Source organism: Melospiza melodia, chromosome 28 (assembly GCF_035770615.1).
Source record: "Melospiza melodia melodia isolate bMelMel2 chromosome 28, bMelMel2.pri, whole genome shotgun sequence".
NCBI lineage: Eukaryota > Metazoa > Chordata > Aves > Passeriformes > Passerellidae > Melospiza > Melospiza melodia.
In genome coordinates this window covers 3,669,204-3,691,444 of record NC_086221.1, presented here as the reverse complement: position 1 = coordinate 3,691,444, position 22,241 = coordinate 3,669,204, and the positions used below count along the sequence as shown (strand labels likewise).

The following is a 22,241-nucleotide window of genomic DNA, read 5'->3' as shown; positions in this document are numbered from 1 at the left end:
GCATCTCAATGACCCCATTGACCATCTCCCAGCCCCTCAGAGACCCTTATGAGCAGGGTCAGCAGCACCCCGAAGATCCCCTATAGTCCCCAGAAAGCCCCCCAGCATCCCAAAGACCCTTATGGGGCCCTGCCCACCCTGCATCACCCCAAAGACCCCCTATCCTCCCCAGTAACCCCAATGACCCCCTCAGCCTCCCAGAGACCCCTATGAACCCCTGCCCAACCCCACAGCCCTCCCAGCACCCCAAAGACCCCCTTTTCTCCTCCACAGCCCCCCCAATCAGCCCCCAGTACCCCACTGCCACCCCCAACACTCTGAACAACCCCAGTGACCCCTTCCAGCTCCCCAATGACACTCCCCCAGCCCCCCAATAATTCCATCCCCCTGCCCCACTGAGCCCCCCACCCCCAAACCCACAGATCCCCCTTTTCCCCAATCCCCCACCACACAACTCTTTATTTTTTTTTTCCTCTTTGTTTGTTTTTTTTTACAAAAAGAACAAAAACAGCAACAACCGTTTCTTATAAATATCCGCGGCCGACGGGGCCCCGGGAGGTCCGGGGGGGTCCCCAGTGCCGCCCCCCCCCTTCCGGGGCTGGTTTAGCAGCAAGAGAACAGAACTGAGAGTTTTGAGGTATTTTCTGGAAGTTTGGGATTTTTTTCCTTCGTGTTTCCTTGGGATTTTTTTCTTTTTTCCCCCTTCATCGGTTTTCTGGCGTTTCCAGGTGGGGAGGACACAGGGGGGGCCCCCGGTGACCCCTCTGTTAATGGGCTTTGGACTGCAGGGGGGACAGGGGACGAGTCAGAGGGGACCTGCAGGGACTCTCCACAGGCACAGGGGAGCCCCACGGTGTCCCCAGGGGTGGGGGATCCTCAGGGTGTCCCCCAAATGACAGGGTGTCCCTACAGGACAGGGTGTCCCCGCACAGCACAGGGTATCGCTACAGGACAGGGTGTCCCCTCCACAGCCCCACAGGGTGTCCCCCCACAGCACAGGGTGTCCCTGCACAGGATAAGGTGTCCCCCCACAGCACAGGGTGTCCCCTACAGCACAGGGTGTCCCCTACAGGACAGGGTGTCCCCTACAGGACAGGGTGTCCCCTCACAGCACACAGTACCCCTAAAGGACAGGGTGTTGCCCCTAGCACAGGGTGTCCCCCCACATCCCCACAGGGTGTCCCTCACATGACAGGGTGTTCCCCCACCTTGACAGGGTGTCCCCCCAGAGCTCAGTGTCCCCACAGGACAGGGTGTCCTCCCATAGCACAGGGTGTCTCCCCACAAGACAGGGTGTCCCCCAATAGCACAGGGTGTCCCTCACATGACAGGGTGTTCCCCCACCTTGACAGGGTGTCCCCCCAGAGCTCAGTGTCTCCACAGGACAGGGTGTCCCCCACAGCACAGGGTGTCCCCCAATAGCACAGGGTGTCCTCCCATAGCACAGGGTGTCCTCCCATAGCCCAGCATGTCCCAGTGCTTTTCCCCCTCCATCCCACAGTGTCCCCCTCAGCACAGGCCACCCCTCAGCGCACAGTGACGCCAATCCCCGTGTCCCCAGTCCCTCAGGGGGGGTCCCCCTGGCTCTCCACCCCCCAGCCCTACCTTCAGGGCGCTCCTCTTCTCCTCGAACCCCAGGGGCGTCCCCGGCTTCTTCCTGCGGACGGAGCCCCCCGAGCCGGAGCTGCCGGGGCCGGGCGGGCCCGGGGGCCCGGGCAGGCCGGGCGCGGCCTTGCCCTTCAGGGCCCGGCAGTAGGTGGCCGCGTTCTTGCGCTTCTTCACCTCATCCTCGGAGAGCCCCCGGGGCGGCGCCCCCAGCCCCAGCCCGGGCGGCAGCGGCGGCGTTTGGGGGTCGCGGGCGGCGGGGGGGGCCCGGCAGGGCTGGCCGGGGGGCGGCCGCCGCACCCGCGGGGTCCCGTTGAGGATGGCGATGGAGGGCGAAGCCGGCGGGGTGAGTTTCGTCTTGCCGGGGGGAGCCAAGCCCTGATTTTTGCCCTTGACGCTGTCCCCCAAACAGGTCCGTTTGTAGGGCGGGCTGCCGGCCCTGGGCGGGGGCTGCCAGGGCCGGGGCTCCGCGTCCCGTGCCCGGGGGGATCTGCTGGCCTTGCCGGGGGGCAGCTTGCTGAAGGAGGGCGAGGGGGTGTTGGCGGGGAGCGGGGAGGTGATGGACTGCGAGCCCCCTCCGCCGCACTCGGGCTGGCTGCAGGCGGCCGCCGCCGGCGGGGACCCCACGGTGTAGGTGAGGCTGGTGGGGAGCCGGCAGCCCCCGGCCGCAGACAGGCTCCGGAGCGGCGGGGAAGGGGCTGCGGGGCCGTAAAGGGGCGCAGCGGGGCTGGGGGGGGCTGCGGGCAGGTGAAGAGGGGGAACGACGGCTGGAGGGATCTTCCTGTGGGAAGGGAGGGGGTGGGTGAGATGGGGAGCCCCCAAAACTGCTCCCAACCATATCCCCCCAGTTCAGGGAAGAGAGGTGAGATGGGACCCCTCCAAATCCCCATTTCCATCCCTCCAGCCCTACACTGTGCTCCCCAATTCAGGTGTGGAAAGGTGAGATGGGAACCCCCACAAATCCCCACTCCCAGCCCTCCAGCCCCATCCTGTGCTCCCCAATTCAGGCGTGGAAAGGTGAGATGGGACCTCTCCAAATCCCCATTCCAGACCCCTCCAGCCCCACCCTGTGCTCCCCAGTTCAGGTGTGGAAAGGTGAGATGGGAGCCCTCCAAATCCCCATTCCCATCCTTCTAGCCCCACTCAGTGCTCCCCCACTCAGTTCAGCTGTAGAAAGGTGAGATGGAACTCCTCTAAATCCCCATTCCAGACCCCTCCAAATCCCCATTCCCGTCCCTCCAGCACCATCCCATGCTCCCCAGTTCAGGTGTGGAAAGGTGAGATGGGAGCCCCCACAAAACCCCATTCCCATCCCTCCAGCCCCACCCTGTCCTCCCCAATTCAGGTGTGGAAAGGTGAGATGGGACCCCTCCCACTCCCCATTCTGGACTCCTCCAAATCCCCATTCCCATCCCTCCAGCCCCACTTTGTCCTCCCCAATTCAGGTGTGGAAAGGTGAGATGGGAGCCCCCATAAATCCCTACTCCCAGCTCTGCATCCCCACCTTGTCCCCCCGAGCTTGGATGGGAAGGGGTGAAACAGGACATCCCCTCAAATCTCCATTACACCCCAAGTCAGGTGAGGAGGGGGTGATCAGACACCCCCAATCTCTGCTCTCAGTACTGCATCCCCATTTTGTCTTTTCCCAGTTTGGGTGAGAAGGTGATGAAATGGGACCACTCAAATCCCCACTCCCATCTCTGTCCCCCCAATCCTTCCTGATTCAGGTAGGGAGGGGGTCCCAAATCCCCGCCCCCATCCCTCCATCCCCACCTTATCCTCCTCAGTTTGGATCAGAATGGGGTGAAATGAGACCCCCTCATTTCCCACTCAAATCCCTGCACCCCCACCTTACCCTGCTCACTTTGAATGAGGGGGGGGTACAACAAACCTCCCCAGATCCCCACTCCCTTCCTCCCCCTCAATCCCAACACCATGCTGGGACCCTGGGGACCCCAAAGTCCAGGCCTGGTCCCCTGGGGCCCCCTCACCTCCACCTGTGTGCGCTGAGGTGCTGCTCCAGCATGGAGCCCAGCGCGGCGCAGAACCGGTCCAGCCGCCGGTCGAACACGTAACAGCCCGGGGTCACCAGGCGGCTGCCAAAGGTGCAGAACTGGGGGGGCACCGTGCCAGGGTCACTGCAGCCCCCCCCACAACCCTGCCTCAACCACCCACCTGGCACAGAGCCGGGAACAGGACACGGGGATGGGTCATGGGGGGAGCTGGGGGTCCCTGCCCCGGCCTGGTCGCTGGTGGAGGTGGGAGTCCCAGCCCCACTCTGGGGTCTCACATGGATGGGTTGCTGATGGATTTGGGGGTCCCTGCCCCACCCTGGGGTCTCACTCCCACTCTGGGGTCTGACATGGATGGGTCCCTGGTGGAGTTGGGGGGTGTCTGCCTTACTCTGGGGTCTCACATGGATGTGTTGCTGTTGGATTTGGGGGTCCCTAGCCCACTCTGGGGTCTGACATAGATGGGCTGCTGGTGGATTTGGGGGTCTCTGCCCCACTCTGGGTTCCCACATGGATGGGTTGCTGGTGGGGCTGGGGGTCCCTGCACCATTCTGGGGGTCCCTGCCCTGCTCTGGGGTCTCACATGGATGGGTCACTGATGGATTTGGGGGTCCCTGTCCAGCTCTGGGGTCTCACCCCATTCTGGGGTCTTACATGGATGGGTCACTGGTGGAGCTGGGGGTCCCTGCCCTGCTCTGGGGTCTGAAATGGGTGGGCTGCTGGTGGAGTTGGGGGTCCCTGCCCCAATCTGGGGTCTCACATGGACGGGTCACTGGTGGATTTGGGGGTCCCTGTCCCACTGTGGGGTCTCACCCCACTCTGGGGTCTCACATGGATGGGTCACTGGTGGAGCTGGGGGTTCCTGCACCACTCTGGGGTCCCTGCCCTGCTCTGGGGTCCCACATGGAGCGGTTGCTGGTGGATTTGAGGGTCCCTGTCCTGCTCTGGGATCTCACATGGATGGGTCACTGGTGGAGTTGGGGGTCTCATCTCACTCTGGGGTCTCACATGGATGGGTTGCTGGTGGATTTGGGGGTTCCTGCCCCACTCTGGGGTCCCACATGGATGGATCACTGGTGGCTTTGGGGGTCCCTGCACCACACTGGGGTCTCACATGGATGGCTTGCAGGTGGATTTGGGGATCCCTGCCCCACTCTGGTCACTGGTGGCTTTGGGGGTCCCTGCCCTGTTCTGGGGTCCCCTCACTCACCGCCTGAGGCCGGGGTGGGCGCAGGGGGGCCCGGGGGGGCTCCTCAGCCCCCTCCTCCTCGCTCTCCTCGCTGGACACGCGGCTGCCCCCCTTGGGCAGGGGCAGGGGCAGGGGCAGGGGGAGGCCTCCTGTGCCCCCCTCCCCAGAGGTGGCTGGAGCATCCTCAGGGTCACTGGCAGAGGAAAGGCGGGCCCTGCACCAGAGAGAGGAAGAGAGGAACTTTTGGGGTGCCTGATACTGGGGGGGGTCACTGTGAGACAATATACAGCCCCCCTAAATCCCCACTCCCAATCCCTACAATGTGCCCCCCAATCCAGGTGGGGAGAGATGGGAACCCCCCACCCCAAATCTCTGCTTCCATCCACTTCCCCTCCCCTTTCAGGTGCAGAGGGGCCAAGACTGGACCCCACAATTCTGCACTCACATTCCTGCTGCCCTGCCACACCCCCAGTGCAGGGGGGGAGGGTCAGATGGGAACCCCAAAACCCAGCTCCCAGCCACATCTTGCCCTAGTTCAGGTGGTGAGGGGGTGAGACAGGACCCCCAAAATCGGTGCTCCCCATCCACATCCCCCCCAAATTCAGCTGATGAACAGGACCCCCCCCAAAACTCAGCTCCAAACCACATCCCCCAAATTCAGCTGGTGAGACACAACCCCTCCAATCCCAGCTCCCACCAACATCTCTCCAGTTCAGGTGGTGAGACAGAACCCCCTAAATCCCTACTCCCATCCACATCCCCCCACATTCAGCTGGTGAGACACATCCCCCCCAAATCCCTGCTCCCATCCACATCCCCCAAATTCAGCTGATGAGATGGGACCCCCCAAATCCCTGCTCCCATCCACATCCCCCTAATTCAGCTGCTGAGATAGGACCCCCCCAAGTCCATGCTCCCATTCACATATCCCCCAAATTCCTGCTCCCATCCACATCCCCCTAATTCAGCCGCTGAGACAGGACCCCCCCAAATCCCTGCTCCCATTCACATATCCCCCAAATTCCTGCTCCCATCCACATCCCCCAAATTCAGCTGATGAGATGAGACCCCCCAAATCCCTGCTCCCATTCACATATCCCCCAAATTCCTGCTCCCATCCACATCCCCCAAATTCAGCTGATGAGATGGGACCCCCCCAAATCCCTGCTCCCATTCACATGTCCCCCAAATTCCTGCTCCCATCCACATCCCCCTAATTCAGCCACTGAGACAGGACCCCCCCAAATCCCTGCTCCCATCCACATCCCCCCAGTTCAAGTGGGGAGGGGGTGACATGGAACCCCCCACAAACCCCCACTCCCATTCCTGCCCTTTCCATGCATCCCCCCCAATTCAGGTGGGGAAAGCTGAGAGGAGACCCCTCCCCAAACCCACGGGGCACTCACCTGGGGGGGTGCAAGCAGTGGGGCAGCCTGGCTCGGCAGGGAGGGGTATTGGGGGGCTGCAGCAGTGAGGGGGGGTCCTGCAGGGCAGGGTGCAGTGGCTCTTTCTCAGGGGGGCTCCTGTCCTTTGGGGGGTCCCCTCGGCGGGTGCTGGCCTTGAGCTCGGCCACCAGCACATCGAAATCCTTGGCCCGACCCTGCACCTCCCGCCGCTGGTGCACCGAGTGGATCTGGGGGAGAGACAGCAGGGAGGGGGCTCAGGACCCCCCCAAAACACCCAGGCTGGGATATTGGGGTGTCCCCTCCCCGTTTCCCACTACCTTGCAGGTCAGCAGGCGGGTGCAGAGCTTGTTGGTGTCGGGGTTCCGCACCCCACACTGCCGGTTCAGGTCACACTCCTTACCTGGGGGGACACGGAGGCACAGGGTGCTGGGGAGTGCTGGGGGGGCACCCCAACACCCCCCACTGGGGCTGGGCACGGAGCAGCCACTCCTCGGAGCAGCGGACACAGCCCTGAGAGGTTCTGAAGGGGTAGGGACTCACCGTGTGCTGCTCCCTCCCCTTTTTGCTCCTCTGCAGGATGAGGCCCCCCCTATTTTGCCCCTTCTCTGGAGTGACCCCTGATTTTCACCTAGGTCCTGCTGATGGCATTGCCATCACCTGGGAGAGTCTGTGGGCACAGCAGCAATTGGCTCTGGGATTTTGGGGGCAGGGGGGAATGTTTGACTCCCATGTTTTGGGGAATGTGTCCAACACTCATCTTTTGGGGTGACATATGTCCAAACCCCATATCTTGGGGGGGCACACATCCAAACTCCATATTTTGGGGTGGCACACACATTTGAAACACATATTTTGGGGTGGCACACACATTTGACACACATATTTTGGGGTGATACACATTTGACCCCCATATTTGGGAGGGGGCATGTGTTATACCCCCATATTTTGGGAGGGACCACACATCTGGCCCCCATATTTTGGGGGGATATGGGTTCAGCCTCCATATTTTGGGGTTACACATTTCCAAACCCCTGTTTTGGGATGACACATGCCCAATCCCCATATTTTTGTGGGGGACACGAATTAAACCCCCACATTTTCAGAGGATACACATTTGACCCCTATATTTTCAGGGGACACATATTTCACCCATGTATTTTGGGGGGAACATGTGTTTAACCCCCATATCTTGGGGGAACCACGCATTTACCACCCATATTTTGGGGTGACATATTTGACCCCCATATTGTGGAGGGATATACATCCAAACCCCATATTTTTGGAGGGACATATATTCAACCCCTCTATTCTGGAAAACATGTATTCAACCCCCCATATTTTGGGGGGGAATGCACATTTGACCCCCATATTTTTGGGGGTCACATATCCAATTCTCACATTTTTGTGGGGGACACAACTTCAACCCCCATATTGTGGGGAGACCCCATATCTTGGGGAACCATGCATTTAACACCCATATTTTGGGGTGACACATTTGACCCCCATACACATCCAAACCCCATATTTTTGGGGTGATATATATTGAACCCCTCTATTCTGGAGGACACGAATTCAACTCCCCATATTTTGGGGGGAACGCACATTTGACCCCCATATTTTTGGGGGTCACATATCCAATTCTCACATTTTTGTGGGGGACACAAGTTCAACCCCCATATTGTGGGGGGAACATGTGTTTAACCCCCATATCTTGGGGGACCACGCATTTACCACCCATATTTTGGGGTGACACATTTGACCCCCACACACATCCAAACCCCATATTTTTGGGGTGATATATATTGAACCCCTCTATTCTGGAGGACACATATTCAAATCCCATATTTTGGGGGGAACGCACATTTGACCCCTATATTTTTAGGGGGGTCACATATCCAATTCTCATGTTTTTGTGGGGGACACAAGTTCAACCCCCATATTGTGGGGGGACCCCATATCTTGGAGGACCACGCATTTAACACCCATATTTTGGGGTGACACATTTGACCCCCATACACATGCAAACCCCATATTTTGGGGGGAACGAAGATTTGACCCCTATATTTTTGGGGAGAAATATATTCAACCCCTCTATTCTGGACAACATGTATTTAACCCACATATTTTGGGGGGAATGCACATTTGACCCCTGTATTTTGGGGGGCATGTGTTCCACCTCCATATTTTTATGTGGGACATGTTTGACCCCCATTTTTTGAGGAATTTGGGGATCCAAACCGAGCTGTGCCCATTCCTTGGCATCAGCCAAGTGCGGGCCCTAAACCTACAGGATAACCACAACTGGGGGGAGGGCAGGGACCCCCCAACAACCCTCCAGAGGAGAGGGGGGAGCCACTCCCCTGGTACCCAGCCCAGTGCCACACATGGCCCATTCTGGGCCCCAGGATGTCCCGCTGGGATCATCCACCCCCCCCATGGCCGGCAAGGAAAGGGGGGACTCACGCGCCAGCTTCCTGTGGGACCTGGGGGGCGCTTTGGGGGCCCCCACATCCTTGTCCCCCGGAGCAGGGACGCTCTCCGGCATGGCCGAATCCCCCCCGACCCCGGCGGGCACCGGGGGCTCTTTGGGCACCGCGGCAGCCGCGGCTTTCCCCAGGGATTCCTTGGTGTTGGTGGGGACGGCTTTGGGGGGCACCTTGATCCCGTGCCCGTCCGGTTTGGGAATGCTGGGGATCTTCTCCAGGTTCACCACGGGCACAAACAAGCTGTGGAGAGAGAGTTGTGGGGAGGAGGGGGTGGCATCAAAGTGACCCCACAAAGGGCATTGCTGTCGCCCGTGCCGGCGCTCACCAGAGGTTGTTGTCCTTGTCCGTGTGCTCAGGGAGGGGCTGGGCTCTCCCTCGGCCACCAGGGAGCTTCTCCTGCAGGGCTTTGGCTGCTCCGGGCGTCCTGGCGGGCACCGGCTGCCCGTTCACGGCCACGTGGCACGCGGTGGCACGGGCATAGAGCTTGCTGAGCGGGCCGTGCCGGCGTTCTGCCACAGGGATGGGAGGGGATGGGATCCATGGGATGGGATGGAAAGGGATCCATGGCATGGGGTGGGATGGGATGGGATCCATGGGATGGGATGGGGTGAGATGGGAACCATGGGATGGGGTGGGATCCATGGGATGGGATGGGGTGGGATGAGATGGGATGGGATCCATGGGATGGGGAGGGGTGGGATGGATCCATGGGATGGGGTGGGATCCATGGGATGGGATCCATGGGATGGGATGGGATGGGATGGGATGGGATGGGATGGGATGGGATGGGATGGGATGGGATGGGATGGGATGGGGTGGGGTGGGATGGGATGGGATGGGGTGGGATCCATGGGATGGGGTGGGGTGGGGTGGGGTGGGATGGGATCCATGGGGTGGGATGGGATCCATGGGATGGGATCCATGGGGTGGGATGGGATCCATGGGATGGGATCCATGGGATAGGATCCATAGGGTGGGATGGGATGGGATAGGATGGGATCCATGGGGTGGGATGGGATCCATGGGATGGCATGGCATGGCATGAAATGGGATAACCCCACTGTTAGCCCACACCAGAGCTCACACTGCTGCGAGCCCCTCCCTGCCCCTGCACCCCCCAGCCAGCCCTGGTGGCACTCCCAGTGCTGTTCCCAGCACCACGGGGTGGAAGAGCCATTCCCCAAACTCCCTGGCTCACCACAGTGCTTCTGGAAGGCCTGGGGCTTCACCACCTGGCTGCAGTGGTTGCACACCACCAGGTAGAACTCGTCGTGCGCAGGGCAGTGCCCGAAGATGTCCATGTCTGTGGGGAGAGCTCAGTGAGCTGGCACACACCTGCTGCTGCTGGGAGCACTGCAGACAAGGATCCCAGCTCACACAGCCCCAAAATGCTGGGTTTCACCCCAGAGAGGAGCTCACCTTCCTTAATCAGGGTCATGGTGTCCAGTTTCTTGCTGCCATTCTTGCCATTCTCCTCCAGCTCTGACCCTGATCCTGCCAGAGACAAAATCCTGTCAGTGGCTGGCACACGGACGGTCCCGGTGCTCCCACACAGGGCTGGTGCTGGCATCCCTGCTCCTGGAACAATTAAACCAGACAAAATTAGCCCAGAGAGACAGAGCGTGCTGTGAGTGACATCGCCCTGTGGGGTGTCACCATCTCCAGGGTCCCCATCCTGACAGCCCAGGCCCAGCAGGATGTTCCTGGGGACATCCCAGTATGGGATGTGATATTCCTAGGATGTGACATCCCTGGGATGGAACGTCCCTGAGGACACCCTGGTGCTGGGATGGGACATCTCTGGGGACAGCCCCATCCCTGAGGAAACCCCAGTGTGGCACATGGCACCCCTGGGAACATCCTGGTCCCAGGATGTGACACTCTGGGGTCACCTTGGTTCCCAGACAGTCGTGGCCCCACTGGCTGTGCCTGGGCTCTGTTCTGGGGGCACTGGTGGCCACTGAGCCAGTGGCAATGGTGACCCGGCCAACTGTGCCAAACTGGGTGCCAAGTCCATCCCCAGTCCTGCCTGGCCATGCCATACTGCGTGCCCAGTATCATCCAGCTGTGCCATACTGGGTGCTCAGTGCCATCTAGCTGTGCCATACTGGGTAACCAGCCCTGCCTGCCTGGCCATGCCATACTGGGTGCCCAGTGCCATCTAGCTGTGCCATACTGGGCACCCAGACCCATTCAGATGCATCATGACTGGTGCCCAGCCAGTCCCAGTGCTGAGAGCTCACTGGGACACTCCCAGTAAGGAGCACCTGGCTCCCAGTGTGCCCTGCCCAGTTCCCAGTACAGGATATCCCAGTGCCAAGCATGTGATGCCCAGTGCCCCACCTGGGGCTCCCAGTACCTCCTGTCTGCTCTGGAGTAATGATGGCAACTAATTCCCAGTCCAGGCTCTCCAGTTACTGCTCTGCTCCCACCAGTGCCCACTGGACTCCACTGGAATCCAGGAGGGGGCACCCAGCAACGGGCACAGGGCTCCCAGTGGGCTGCCTGGTGCCACACTGGTGCCCAGTTCCTAGAGCAGAGATCCTGCTGCCCAGTTCCTGAATCCCAGTGCCCAGCGTGGCTCCCTAGTGCCCAGTTCCTGGTGCCCAGTGTCCAGTGCAAGGTTCCTAATGTTTGGGCAACTTTGGTAGGATGCCCCATGCCAGTTCTCAATGCTGGGTGCCCAGTACAGGATGCCCAGTTCCTGGTATCAGGTGCCACGTCTGGCTGTGCAGTGCCAGGTTCCCAGTCCCAGTTCCTGGTACCAGATGCCCAGTGCTGGATGCCACATTCCCAGTGCAGGAAGTGCCCATTCCCAGTTCCCAAAGCTCAGTGCTGGGTGCCAGGTCTAGATGCCCAGTGTAAGGTTCCCAGTGCCCAGTTCCTGGTGCCAGGTACCCATTGCAGGATATCCTATTCCCACTGTCTGGTGCCCAGGGCTGGGTGCCCCATTCCTGTTTCTGCATGTTCTGGTGCAGGATGCCACATTCCCAGTGCAGGGTGCCCATTCCCAGTGCCAGTTTCCCAGTGCAGGGTGCCCATTCCCAGTGCAGGGTGCCCATTCCCAGTGCCAGTTTCCCAGTACAAGGTGCCCATTCCCAGTGCCAGTTTCCCAGTGCAGGGTGCCCATTTCCAGTGCCACGATCCCAGTACAAGGTGCCCATTCCCAGTGCCAGGTTCTCAGTACAGGGTGCCCATTCCCAGTGCCAGGATCCCAGTGCAGGGTGCCCATTCCCAATGCAGGGTGCCCATTCCCAGTGCCAGATCCCAGTGCAGAGTGCCCATTCCCAGTGCAGGGTGCCCATTCCCAGTGCCAGTTTCCCAGTGCAGGGTGCCCATTCCCAGTGCAGGGTGCCCAGTGCAGGGTGCCCATTCCCAGTGCCAGGATCCCACTGCAGGGTGCCTATTCCCAGTGCAGGGTGCCCATTCCCAGTGCCAGTTTCCCAGTGCAGGGTGCCCATTCCCACTGTCTGATTCCCAGCGCAGGGTGCCAGGTCTGGCTGCCCTGTTCCCAGTGCCAGGTGCTGGTACAGGATGCTTCATTCCAGGTGTCCAGTTCCCAGTGCCAGGAACATCCTAGGACATGCCAGGACAACCTGCACCACAAACTGGGCGCTGGGAATCCTGCCCTGGGCACCCAGACCCGGCACCCTCTGCTGTGTGCCCAGCTCCCGGTCCTGGAGGTCAGGCTGCCAGGTCTCCATGCCCAGTACCGGGTTCCCAGTGCCCCGTTTCCCACTGTCCAGCGCAGGATGCCCCGTTCCCGGTGCCCCGTTCCCAGAGCAGAACGAGCCGGTGCAGAACCTGCTCCTCTCGGTTCCCAGCGCCCGGTGGGGGATGCTCCGTCGGCGGTTCCCAGCGCAGGATGCCCCGTTCCCATTGCCCGGTGCGGGATGCCCTGCTGCCGCTTCCCGGTGCCGGACTCCCCTCTCCCGGTGCCGTTGCCCGCCCGCCGCGCGGCGGCGCTCGGACCGGGGGTCGGCGGGCGCGGCCCCGGTCGCGAAGCCCCCCCCGCCGCCGCCGCCCTCACCGGTGTCGGCGGGCGGCCCGGCCCGCTCCAGCCAGGCGCTCCAGCTCTGCCCCGCGAACTCGTCCAGGCCGGGCACCGGCCGCCGCTCCGCCGCCATCGCCGCCGCCGCCGCCGCGGCACCGCCGCCCCCCCCGCGCCGCCCCCGCCCCGCGCATGCGCCGCGCGCCCCGCCCGCCCCGCGGCACCACGGGCACGGTAGTCCCGGAGCGACCCCCGCCCGGCCCGACCCCGGCTGCCGACCGGCTACACCCCCCCGAGCTGGGACACCCGGTACCGGCACTGCCGGGGGTCCCCAGTGAGCCCTGTGCCAGGCTGGGGTCTGCTGTTATCCCTGCACGGGGATGGGGGTACCCGGGATCCCTGCACGGGGATGGGGGTACCCGGTAACCCTACATGGGGATGGGGGTATCCGGTGTCCTTATAACAGGTTAGGGGCACCCGGTGTCCCTGTACGGGGACGGGGGTACCCGGTGTCCTTATAACAGGTTAGGGGTACCCGGTGTCCCTGTACGGGGACGGGGGTACCCGGTATCCCTATAACAGGTTAGGGGTACCCGGTGTCCCTGTACGGGGACGGGGGTACCCGGTATCCCTATAACAGGTTAGGGGCACCCGGTGTCCCTGTACGGGGACGGGGGTACCCGGTATCCCTATAACAGGTTAGGGGTACCCGGTGTCCCTGTACGGGGATGGGGGTACCCGGTATCCCTATAACAGGTTAGGGGCACCCGGTGTCCCTGTACGGGGATGGGGGTATCCGGTGTCCTTATAACAGGTTAGGGGCACCCGGTGTCCTGTACGGGGATGGGGGTACCCGGTATCCCTATAACAGGTTGGGGGTACCCGGTATCCCTATAGCAGGTTAGGGCACTCAGTATCCCTATAACAGGTTAGGGGCACTCGTTATCCCTATACTCAGTTGGAATTCCCTCTTGTCAACATACCAGACCCAGAACTCCAGTTATTCCTATAAGGGGCTGGGGTCTCCTGTTATCCCTGTATGGGGATGGGGGTACCTGGGGTCTGGTATGGTTATTTCTATACTGGGCTCTGAGCCCAGAGTATTGCGAGACAAGGCTGAGGTTCCAGGTTATTCCTGTGTGGGGGTGGGGACCCCTGTTGTGCCTGGGATCCCCCATTATCCTTCCACTGGTCTGGGGTTCCCTATTATCCCTATCTGGAGCTGGGACTCCTTGCCATTATTCCCATACCAGGCTGGGGGTCCAGATGATCCCTATACAGGACTGGTGCTCCCGATGTTATCCCAATACTGGGCTGGGGTTCCCAGTTGTTCCTGTACAGGACTGGTGCTCCCAGTATTATCCCAACACTGGACTGGGGTCCCTGATTGTCCCTATACTGAAGTGGTGCTCCCAATGTCATCCCAATACCAGACTGGGGCTCCTGATTGTCCCTATACTGGACTGGGGTTCCTGATTATCCCTATACTGAAGTGGTGCTCCCAATATTATCCCAACACTGGACTGGGGTTCCTGATTATCCCTATACTGAAGTGGTGCTCCAAATATTATCCCAATACTGGACTAGGGTTCCTGATTGTCCCTATACAGGACTGGTGCTCCCGATATTATCCCAACACTGGACTGGGGTTCCTGATTGTCCCTATACTGGACTGGTGTTCCCAATATTATCCCAATACTGGACTGGGCTTTCTGATTATCCTTTTACTGGACTAGGGTTCCTGATTATTCCTATACAGGACTGGTGCTCCCGATATTATCCCAACACTGGACTGGGGTTCCTGATTGTCCCTATACTGGACTGGTGCTCCCAATATTATCCCAATACCAGACTGGATTTCCTGATTATCCTTTTACTGGTCTGGGGTCCTCTGTGACCTGTCTGGGACCCTCTATCAGCCCAATATTGGTCTGGGACCCACAGCTCACCCCATACCAGAGATGGGATGGGTTTATCCCTGCACGGACCGGGGGTGGTGCCCCAGCCGGGGGTGCGCTCAGCTCCACACCGAGGCAGACACAGGAGCCCCAGTGCACAGCTGGTAGCCAGGACTTTATGCGCCCCACACAGACACGGACCCCGGGGAGCGGAGCCCCCGACACCGAGCGGGACCCCCGGGACCCCGTGTCCCCCTGCAGCTCCAAGCCCGGGGACAGCGACACCCGGTCCTCGGGCTGGCGGCCGGCGCGAGGTCCCGGGGGCCGGGCAGGGTCCCCCCGGGCTGGGTCCCCCCGGGCTGGGTCCCCCCGGGCTGGGTCCCCCCGGTCACTGCTTGTCGATGGCGCCCTGCTCGGCCGCGCTGTCGCGGGGCGCGGGCGGCCGCAGCCACGGCGTCTCCCGCAGCACGAACCAGCAGTTCCCGGCCCACAGCAGGAAGTTGAGGAACCCGAAGAGCTGCAGGAGAGGAAAGGGGAGAGGGCAGAGAAAAAGGGAGAGGGTCCCACAGGGCGGCCTTGGGGGAGCATAGCACCCCACACACACCCTGTGCGCCCCATGAGCTCCGAGCGCCCCGTGAACCCCGTGCATCGTGTGTGCCCTCTGCACCCCATGCACCCCAAACTTTCCATACATCCTGTGTACCCTGTGCATCGTATGTGCCCTGTGCACCCCATGAACCCCGTGCATCGTGTGTGCCCTTTGCACCCCATACACCCCAAACTTCTCATACATTCCATACACCCTGTGTACCCTGTGCATCGTGTGTGCCCTCTGCACCCCATACACCCCAAACTTTCCATACATTCCATACACTGCATGCAGCCTGTATGTAGTGTGTGCCCTATACACCCCATGCACGCCAAACTTCCCATACATTCCATACACCCCACACACCCTACACTTCCCATAAATTCCATACACTGCATGCATGGTGTGTGCCCCACACACCCCATACCTGCCATAATTCCCGTACATCCCACGCACCCCACTGCACTCCAGACATCCCACACGCCCCATGTGTAACCCACGCCCTGTGCCCCACACACCCCATACTCCCCACCCATGCACCCCAGGCACCTTGTGCACCCCATGTGCCCCACATGTGCCATGCAACCTGTGCACCCCATGGGCCCTATATGCCCCATATGCTTCATGCACCCCATGTGCACCGTGTAACCCCAATGCCAGATGCACCCCATGCACCCCACTTCACCCCATGAGCCCCTTATACCTCAAGCACCTCATATGCCCCATGCCCCCATGCACATCACACACCCCACACATCCCAAACACTGCCAGGGAATGCATCACCACCCCACACCCCATCCTGGCACTCCCTGATGGCTGTGTGCCCATTTGCAGTGCCAGGATCCCAGTACAAGGTGCCCCAATCCCACTGCCAGGATCCCAGTACAAGATGCCCATTCCCAGTGCAGGGTGCCCATTCCCAGTGCCAGGATCCCAGTGCAGGGTGCCCATTCCCAGTGCAGGGTGCCCATTCCCAGAGCAGGGTGCCCATTTCCAGGGCCAGGATCCCAGTACAAGGTGCCCCAATCCCACTGCCAGTTTCCCAGTGCAGGGTGCCCATTCCCAGTGCAGGGTGCCCATTTCCAGGGCCAGGATCCCAGTGCCAGTGCCCCATTCCCAGTGCCAGGATCCCAGTACAAGGTGCCCATTCCTAGTGCAGGGTGCCCATTCCCAGTGCCAGGATCCCACTGCAGGGTGCCCATTCCCAGTGCCAGGATCCCAGTACAAGGTGCCCATTCCCAGTGCAGAGTGCCCATTCCCAGTGCCAGGATCCCAGTACAAGGTGCCCATTCCTAGTGCAGGGTGCCCATTCCCAGTGCCAGGATCCCAGTGCAGGATGCCCATTCCCAGTGCCAGGATCCCAGTACAAGGTGCCCATTCCCAGTGCAGAGTGCCCATTCCCAGTGCCAGGATCCCAGTGCAGGATGCCCATTCCCAGTGCCAGGATCGCAGTGGGGGGGATACAGTGTTGATCCCCCATCCCGTGGTACCAAGGCAGGTGGCTGTGGAATGTTTTCACCCACATTTCCATGCTGCCCTCTCCTGGCTGAGCTCAGGAATCTGGCACAGGTGTGGCCAAACGTGTATGTACACCTGCGTGCCCACGTGTGTGCCCCTGTGCCTTCCTGTGTGTGTGTGTGCCCATGTGTACGTGTGCCCCTGTATATGCCCGTGTATATGCCTCTGTGTGTGTGCCCGTGTGTGTCCATGTGTGTGTGCCTGTGTGTGCCCGTGTGTGTGCCCATGTGTGTGCCCCTGTATGCCTGTATGTGCCCATGTGTGTGCCTATGTGCTTGTCTCTCTATGTGCCCACGTGTGTGTGCCCATGTGTGCGCTCCTGTGTGTGCCTGTGTGTGCCTTTATGTGCCCCTCTGTGCCCATGTGTAAGCCTATGTGCGTGCCCGTGTGTGTGCCCACGTGTGCCCACGTCTATGCCCCTGTGCGTGCCCCCGTGCCCTCACCACCGAGATGTTGGCCAGCCCCATGGCGGGCGTGGTGCCAGCGTTGCAGAGCACGCCGTCGGCCTGGCACACGGCCATGGCAGCGATGAGGGCCGAGGGGCGCGTGGCCGCCTTCACGTCGCTCAGCCCCTTGCCCCACGCCGCCGCCGCCACCAGCCAGAAGAAGGCAAAGCAGACGGTGACACAGAAATCCTGCCAGGATGAGAGCCTGGCATCAGCTGGCACCCTGGCACGGCGCTGGGCTCGCGTGCCCCGGGGTGAGCCTGCCTTACTGTGAACGGGAGCTTCGTGTTCTCCGTGTACAGGGAATGGAAGCGGAGGTAGAGCACCAGAGCAGCCATGGAGTAGAGGAAGGAGAAGACCCCCAGGGTCACGAAAAACTCGGCAGGAGCGGAGAAATCGCCCACGAGGTACAGGGTGCGGGCTTCTGATTCATCCTCACAGTTGGGCATCCCAAAGGGAATCTGGTATAACCTGGGGGACAGGGAGGGGGTCAGGGGGCTGGGAATGGAGAGGAGGGTGGGGGTGGGTGGTGTGACCATGCTGGGGTGGTCCCATGGGAATGGAGATGGTGATGGGGATGGATAGAATAACCAGGATGGGGTGGTCCACTGGGATGGGTGGATGGATGGATGGATGGATGGATGGGTGGATGGATGGATGATGGATGGATGGATGGATGGATGGATGGATGGATGGATGGATGGATGGATGGATGGATGGATGGATGGATGATGGATGGATGGGATGGATGATGGATGGATGGATGGATGGATGGATGGATGGATGGATGGATGGATGGATGATGGATGGATGGATGGATGGATGCTGGATGGATGGATGGATGGATGGATGGATGGATGGATGGATGGATGGATGGATGGATGGATGGATGGTGGATGGATGGATGGATGGATGGATGGATGGATGGATGGATGGATGGATGGATGGATGGATGGAGTAAGTGCTGGGGTGGTCCCCTGGGAATGGAAGGTTTGATGGTGATGGCTACAATAACCAGGCTGGGGTGGTCCCCCAGGAATGGAGGGAGGGATGGATGGATGGATGGATGGATGGATGGATGGATGGATGGATGGATGGATGGATGGATGATGGATGGATGGATGGATGGATGGATGGATGGATGGATGGATGGATGATGGATGGATGGATGGATGGATGGATGGATGGATGGATGGATGGATGGATGGATGGAGGGATGGATGGATGGATGGATGGATGGATGGATGGATGGATGGATGGATGGATGGATGGATGGATGGAAGTGATGGGGTGGTCCCCTGGGAATGGAGATGGTGACAGGGATGTCCAGAATAACCAGGCTGGGGTGGTCCCCTGTGTTGGGAGGGATGGATGGAGTAAGTGCTGCAGTGACCCCCTGGGAATGAAAGGTTTGATGGTGATGGCTACAATAACCAGGCTGAGGTGGTCCCCTGGGACTGGAGATAGTGACAGGCATGTCCAGAATAATCAGGATGGGGTGGTCCCTTGGGAATGGAGATGGTGACAAGGATGGCTACAATAACTAGGCTGGGGTGGTCCCCTGGGAATGGAGGTGGTGACAAGGATGGACAGAATAACCAGGCTGGGGTGGTCTCCTGGCATGGGAGAGATGGATGAAGTAAGTGCTGGGGTGGTCCCCTGGGAATGGAAGGTTTGATGGTGATAGATAGAATAACCAGCATGGGGTGGTCCCCTGGGAATGGAGGGCACAGATCCACTGCCATAACCTGGATTCTTTTCCATGATCTAGTGCCCTGGCATGGGGCAGGCGGCAGAGAAAAGGGGTTGGAACTGTGACTCTCATCTGGCCCAACTCAGATAAATCAGGATTCCCGTGGACTTCCCCGAGTACTGAGAATTTCCCTCCTTCCCCATCCAGTCTTTTGTGAATTACAAGAATCCCCCTGGGTGGTGTCAGGAAGTGGCAGGGATGCCAGGGGATGTGCCATGGGGTCAGGGTGTGGGTGGTTTCCAGCTGAACACGGCTCCGCAGACACCATGGCTGTGGTCCCATGGAGGTCCTGCCAGCAGGAAGGGAATATAACCCAGCCCAGCACCCCCAGCCTGTGTGGGGCAGCCTGGGGGTGTCAGGGCTCAGCACCCCTCACCTGAAGGGGTACCCGAACTGGATGCTGATGGCTGTCATCCCTCCACCTTCACATTTCACTGTGGCTCCGGTCTCACCGCTGAAGGAGCCGCAGGAGCCGAAGGCGAAGATGGCAAAGAGCTACAGGAGAGGGTGAAGGGTCAGGGGGTGAGCTCTGGGGCCCCTTTCATCCTCGGGGGGCAGGCTGCATCCCCTGGCACTCAGTAATGGGCAAGCTGCCCCCCCCAGGGGCTGGCCTCAGGGCTTCCCTCCAGCACTGGCATTCCAATGGGATTTGAGGGTGGGGTCATGTTTGGGGGGGTGGGGACACCAAGGCCAAGCCCACCCAGATCCCCCCTTAATTCTGGGCAGGGTACTGAGTGTCCAGGCAGCTGGGAGCATCCCCATGGCGGCACCCCCGGATCTGTCCCCTCCCCAGGAGCCAGCACTGCCCTCCCTTGCTCTTGGAGTGACACTGCTTTCATCTCTTGGATGAGGGTGCCGGGAAACACCATTCCCAAAGGGTTTTCCCACAGCTCCCCCTGGCCGAGCTCCCAACCCTCCCAGGTGAAACGGGGGATCATTGAAATTTAAAATAGACACTGCACTTTTTACAACAGCAGGACCTTATACAACCCACACCGGGACTCAAATAGTTCAGATTCAACCCAAACTTGCACCTGAAGTGTATGAAATAGGCACCAACATAGTGAGGAATGTGAGTGAACAACAACTGCCGTTCAATCCAGAATGGTCTCTCAAACGTGTTGAGTTGCTAATGCAAATTAACATCTCAAAAATCCAACCAGCCTGCTCCTCCTTCCTAAGAACATCCTTTGAGGGCTGGACAATGTTGTTACAAAGACAGGTACACCTCAGGAGCAGAATAAGAAAGGATCTAACTGGGATATTGGGGACAAGATTGGGAGTTTTAAATGGAATTGATTCAGAAATACTGATGAATAATCCCCAGCAGGGATGGGCAGCCCGTGTGTGGCACTAAGGGTGTAAGCAGGGGTTTCAGTGGATCCTCCAGGGATTTTCTCCTCGTTTTTGTTTTTGGGCTGTCTTTGCACGTGAGGTCTGATCCCACATGGTGGCCTCAATGGCAGGGGGAGCCCAGAGCCCCCGTGGGTGGGATTATGCAAACCAAAGAGCTGTAGGATTGGGGAAAGCCCCTCAAGCTGCCTTCTCCCTGTGGGAGATGCCCAAAGAGAGCTGAGCCCCCCCTGTACCTCAGTTCCCCCCGGGAGCCCCCCGGCCCTGGCGAGGCCGAGCTGCAGAAATGCCACCCTGAAACCCAATCTGCCAGGAGCCATTCATGGCACGGCCAGCACAGGACAGAGCCGCGGGCGCTTGGCCGCCCCCCTGTCCCCAGGGTCCCCCTTGCTGGGGCTCACTGACCCTCAGTCCCCTCCCCACACACCCCCCCACCCCCCCAGCGCCCCCTGAGCCCCTGGCAGCGGCAGGGACCCGGCACCCCGGTGTCACCGTCCCCTTTGGCAGGGCCGGGCACAGCCACCTGCTCAAGGTCACCGGGAGGGGCTGGTGGCCCGAACCCGTGTGGCCCTGCTCCCCCCTTCCCCCCAAAACGAGGCCTCCCCCCCGCTGCTGATGGCGTGCAGGAAACTCTGGGGGCTCTGGGATTCCTTCAGGAAGGAATGGAGCCCCCCAAATGTGGGGGGACTGCGGGCTGTGGGGAGCAGGGCTGGAGCAGGGGCTGTGACGGGGGGTCTGGGGGGACACACGGGGGTCACTCACCCATTCCAGCACCTTGATGAAACCCAGCGGCTCCTGGAGGCGACCCCAGCGCAGCCCACGAAGGACGCGGTCCTGCAGGAGAGAGCGGCGGGAGCACCGGGACGGCACCGGGACGGCACCGGGACGGCACCGGGACGGCACCGGGACGGCACCGGGACAGCACCGGGGGATTGGGGTGCCACCCCGGATTGCCACAACGGGATTGCCCCGGGCACGGGGCTGTAACGGGAGTCAGGGGGCTGGAAAGGGCCCTGCTCCGGGCTGGGAGTTGTCTCGGTGGAGAAGGGTTTACTCCGGGAAACCGGGGGGATTGCCCCGGCGAACAGGAGGGGCCACACCGGGGAACCGGGGAGCTGCCGCGGGGAAACGGCGGGGAGGCAACGGGACTGCCCCGGGGAACCGGGGAACGGCATCGGCCGCGGCAGCAGAGCAGCGGAGGGTGCACCGCGGCACCGGGGCTCGCACCGGCGGCTACAACGGGACAATGTGCGCTGCTCCGGGGATCGGCACTGGGACACCACGGACTCCTCCGGGACACCGCGGGGACACCGGGAGCTGCCCCGAGCAACAGTGCCGGGACACCGAGGGGCTGCACCGGGAGCCTGCCGCGGTCACCGGGAGGGGGGGACGCACCGGAGCCCTACCTGGAGCCGGGGCGGTTTATCACCGGCCGCGGGGGCGCCGGGCTCCGACATGGCCGGGCCGGGGGCGGTCGGTGCTGCCTCCGCCGCCCGCTGGGACGGCTCCGCTGGGGGAGCCGCCACCGGGCAGCGCAGCGCCCCCGGGGCGGGCAGCACCGCCCCGCCCCCGGCAGCGCCCCTGGGCCGGGCCCCCCGGGCCAGCCCCCCGCCCCGGGCCGCCCCCGGGCCCGCCGGGCAGCGCAGCGCCCCCCGGGGGGGCCCGGCCGTGCATCGGACCGGGAATGAGGAGCGCTGGAACGGGGCGGGAATTCCGCTGGGAAACGCTACCGGGGCCGGCAAGGCTGGCGGCGTGGCACCGTGCACCGGGCATTGGGGTGCCGGTATGGCCCGGAGAGCAGGGGCGTACAGCCCCTCCCGGTACCTCCTCCCCGTATTCCCGTCCGTCCCGGAGCGCCTTCCCCACACCGCCTCCCGAGGCTTCTTGCCGGTGCTCCCTTCTCAGTATCCCATTCCTGGTGCCGCCTCCCCGACCCCTTAGTCCCGGTACCCCCTTCCCGACCCCCCAGTCCCGGTTCCCCTTTCCCGGTTCCCC

General features: G+C 61.2%; 2 protein-coding genes across 2 annotated transcripts; both read right to left on the bottom strand.

Annotated features, from left to right (window-relative positions):
- Positions 1–489: 489 nt before the first annotated feature.
- Positions 490–12,830, bottom strand: ATXN7L2 (ataxin 7 like 2). Its single transcript, XM_063178189.1, has 11 exons — positions 12,729–12,830; positions 10,118–10,192; positions 9,897–10,001; positions 9,024–9,207; positions 8,676–8,938; positions 6,530–6,612; positions 6,213–6,439; positions 4,828–5,020; positions 3,597–3,718; positions 1,606–2,386; positions 490–782 (listed from the first exon to the last, which is right to left on the bottom strand). Exons 1-11 carry the CDS (start codon positions 12,823–12,825, stop codon positions 768–770), a joined length of 2,145 nt encoding a protein of 714 aa, XP_063034259.1. The 5' UTR covers positions 12,826–12,830; the 3' UTR covers positions 490–767.
- Positions 12,831–14,975: 2,145 nt separating this feature from the next.
- Positions 14,976–21,739, bottom strand: SYPL2 (synaptophysin like 2). The gene is made up of 6 exons (XM_063178197.1): positions 21,653–21,739; positions 21,009–21,080; positions 19,270–19,388; positions 17,410–17,611; positions 17,138–17,329; positions 14,976–15,104 (listed from the first exon to the last, which is right to left on the bottom strand). Exons 1-6 carry the CDS (start codon positions 21,701–21,703, stop codon positions 14,976–14,978), a joined length of 765 nt encoding a protein of 254 aa, XP_063034267.1. The 5' UTR covers positions 21,704–21,739.
- Between the last annotated feature and the right edge of the window lie 502 nt (positions 21,740–22,241).

Excerpts from the sequence above, each read along its gene's own strand:
- SYPL2 (XM_063178197.1), bottom strand. The coding sequence starts at position 21,703 with ATGTCGGAGCCCGGCGCCCCCGCGGCCGGTGATAAACCGCCCCGGCTC. Across the intron at positions 19,389-21,008 it reads TCATCAAGGTGCTGGAATGG|CTCTTTGCCATCTTCGCCTT; the intron begins GTGAGTGACCCC and ends CCTCTCCTGTAG. Across the intron at positions 17,330-17,409 it reads ACACGAAGCTCCCGTTCACA|GATTTCTGTGTCACCGTCTG; the intron begins GTAAGGCAGGCT and ends TCATCCTGGCAG.
- ATXN7L2 (XM_063178189.1), bottom strand. The coding sequence starts at position 12,825 with ATGGCGGCGGAGCGGCGGCCGGTGCCCGGCCTGGACGAGTTCGCGGGG. Across the intron at positions 10,002-10,117 it reads CATGACCCTGATTAAGGAAG|ACATGGACATCTTCGGGCAC; the intron begins GTGAGCTCCTCT and ends CTCTCCCCACAG. Across the intron at positions 3,719-4,827 it reads GCCCACCCCGGCCTCAGGCG|TTCTGCACCTTTGGCAGCCG; the intron begins GTGAGTGAGGGG and ends GTGCCCCCCCAG.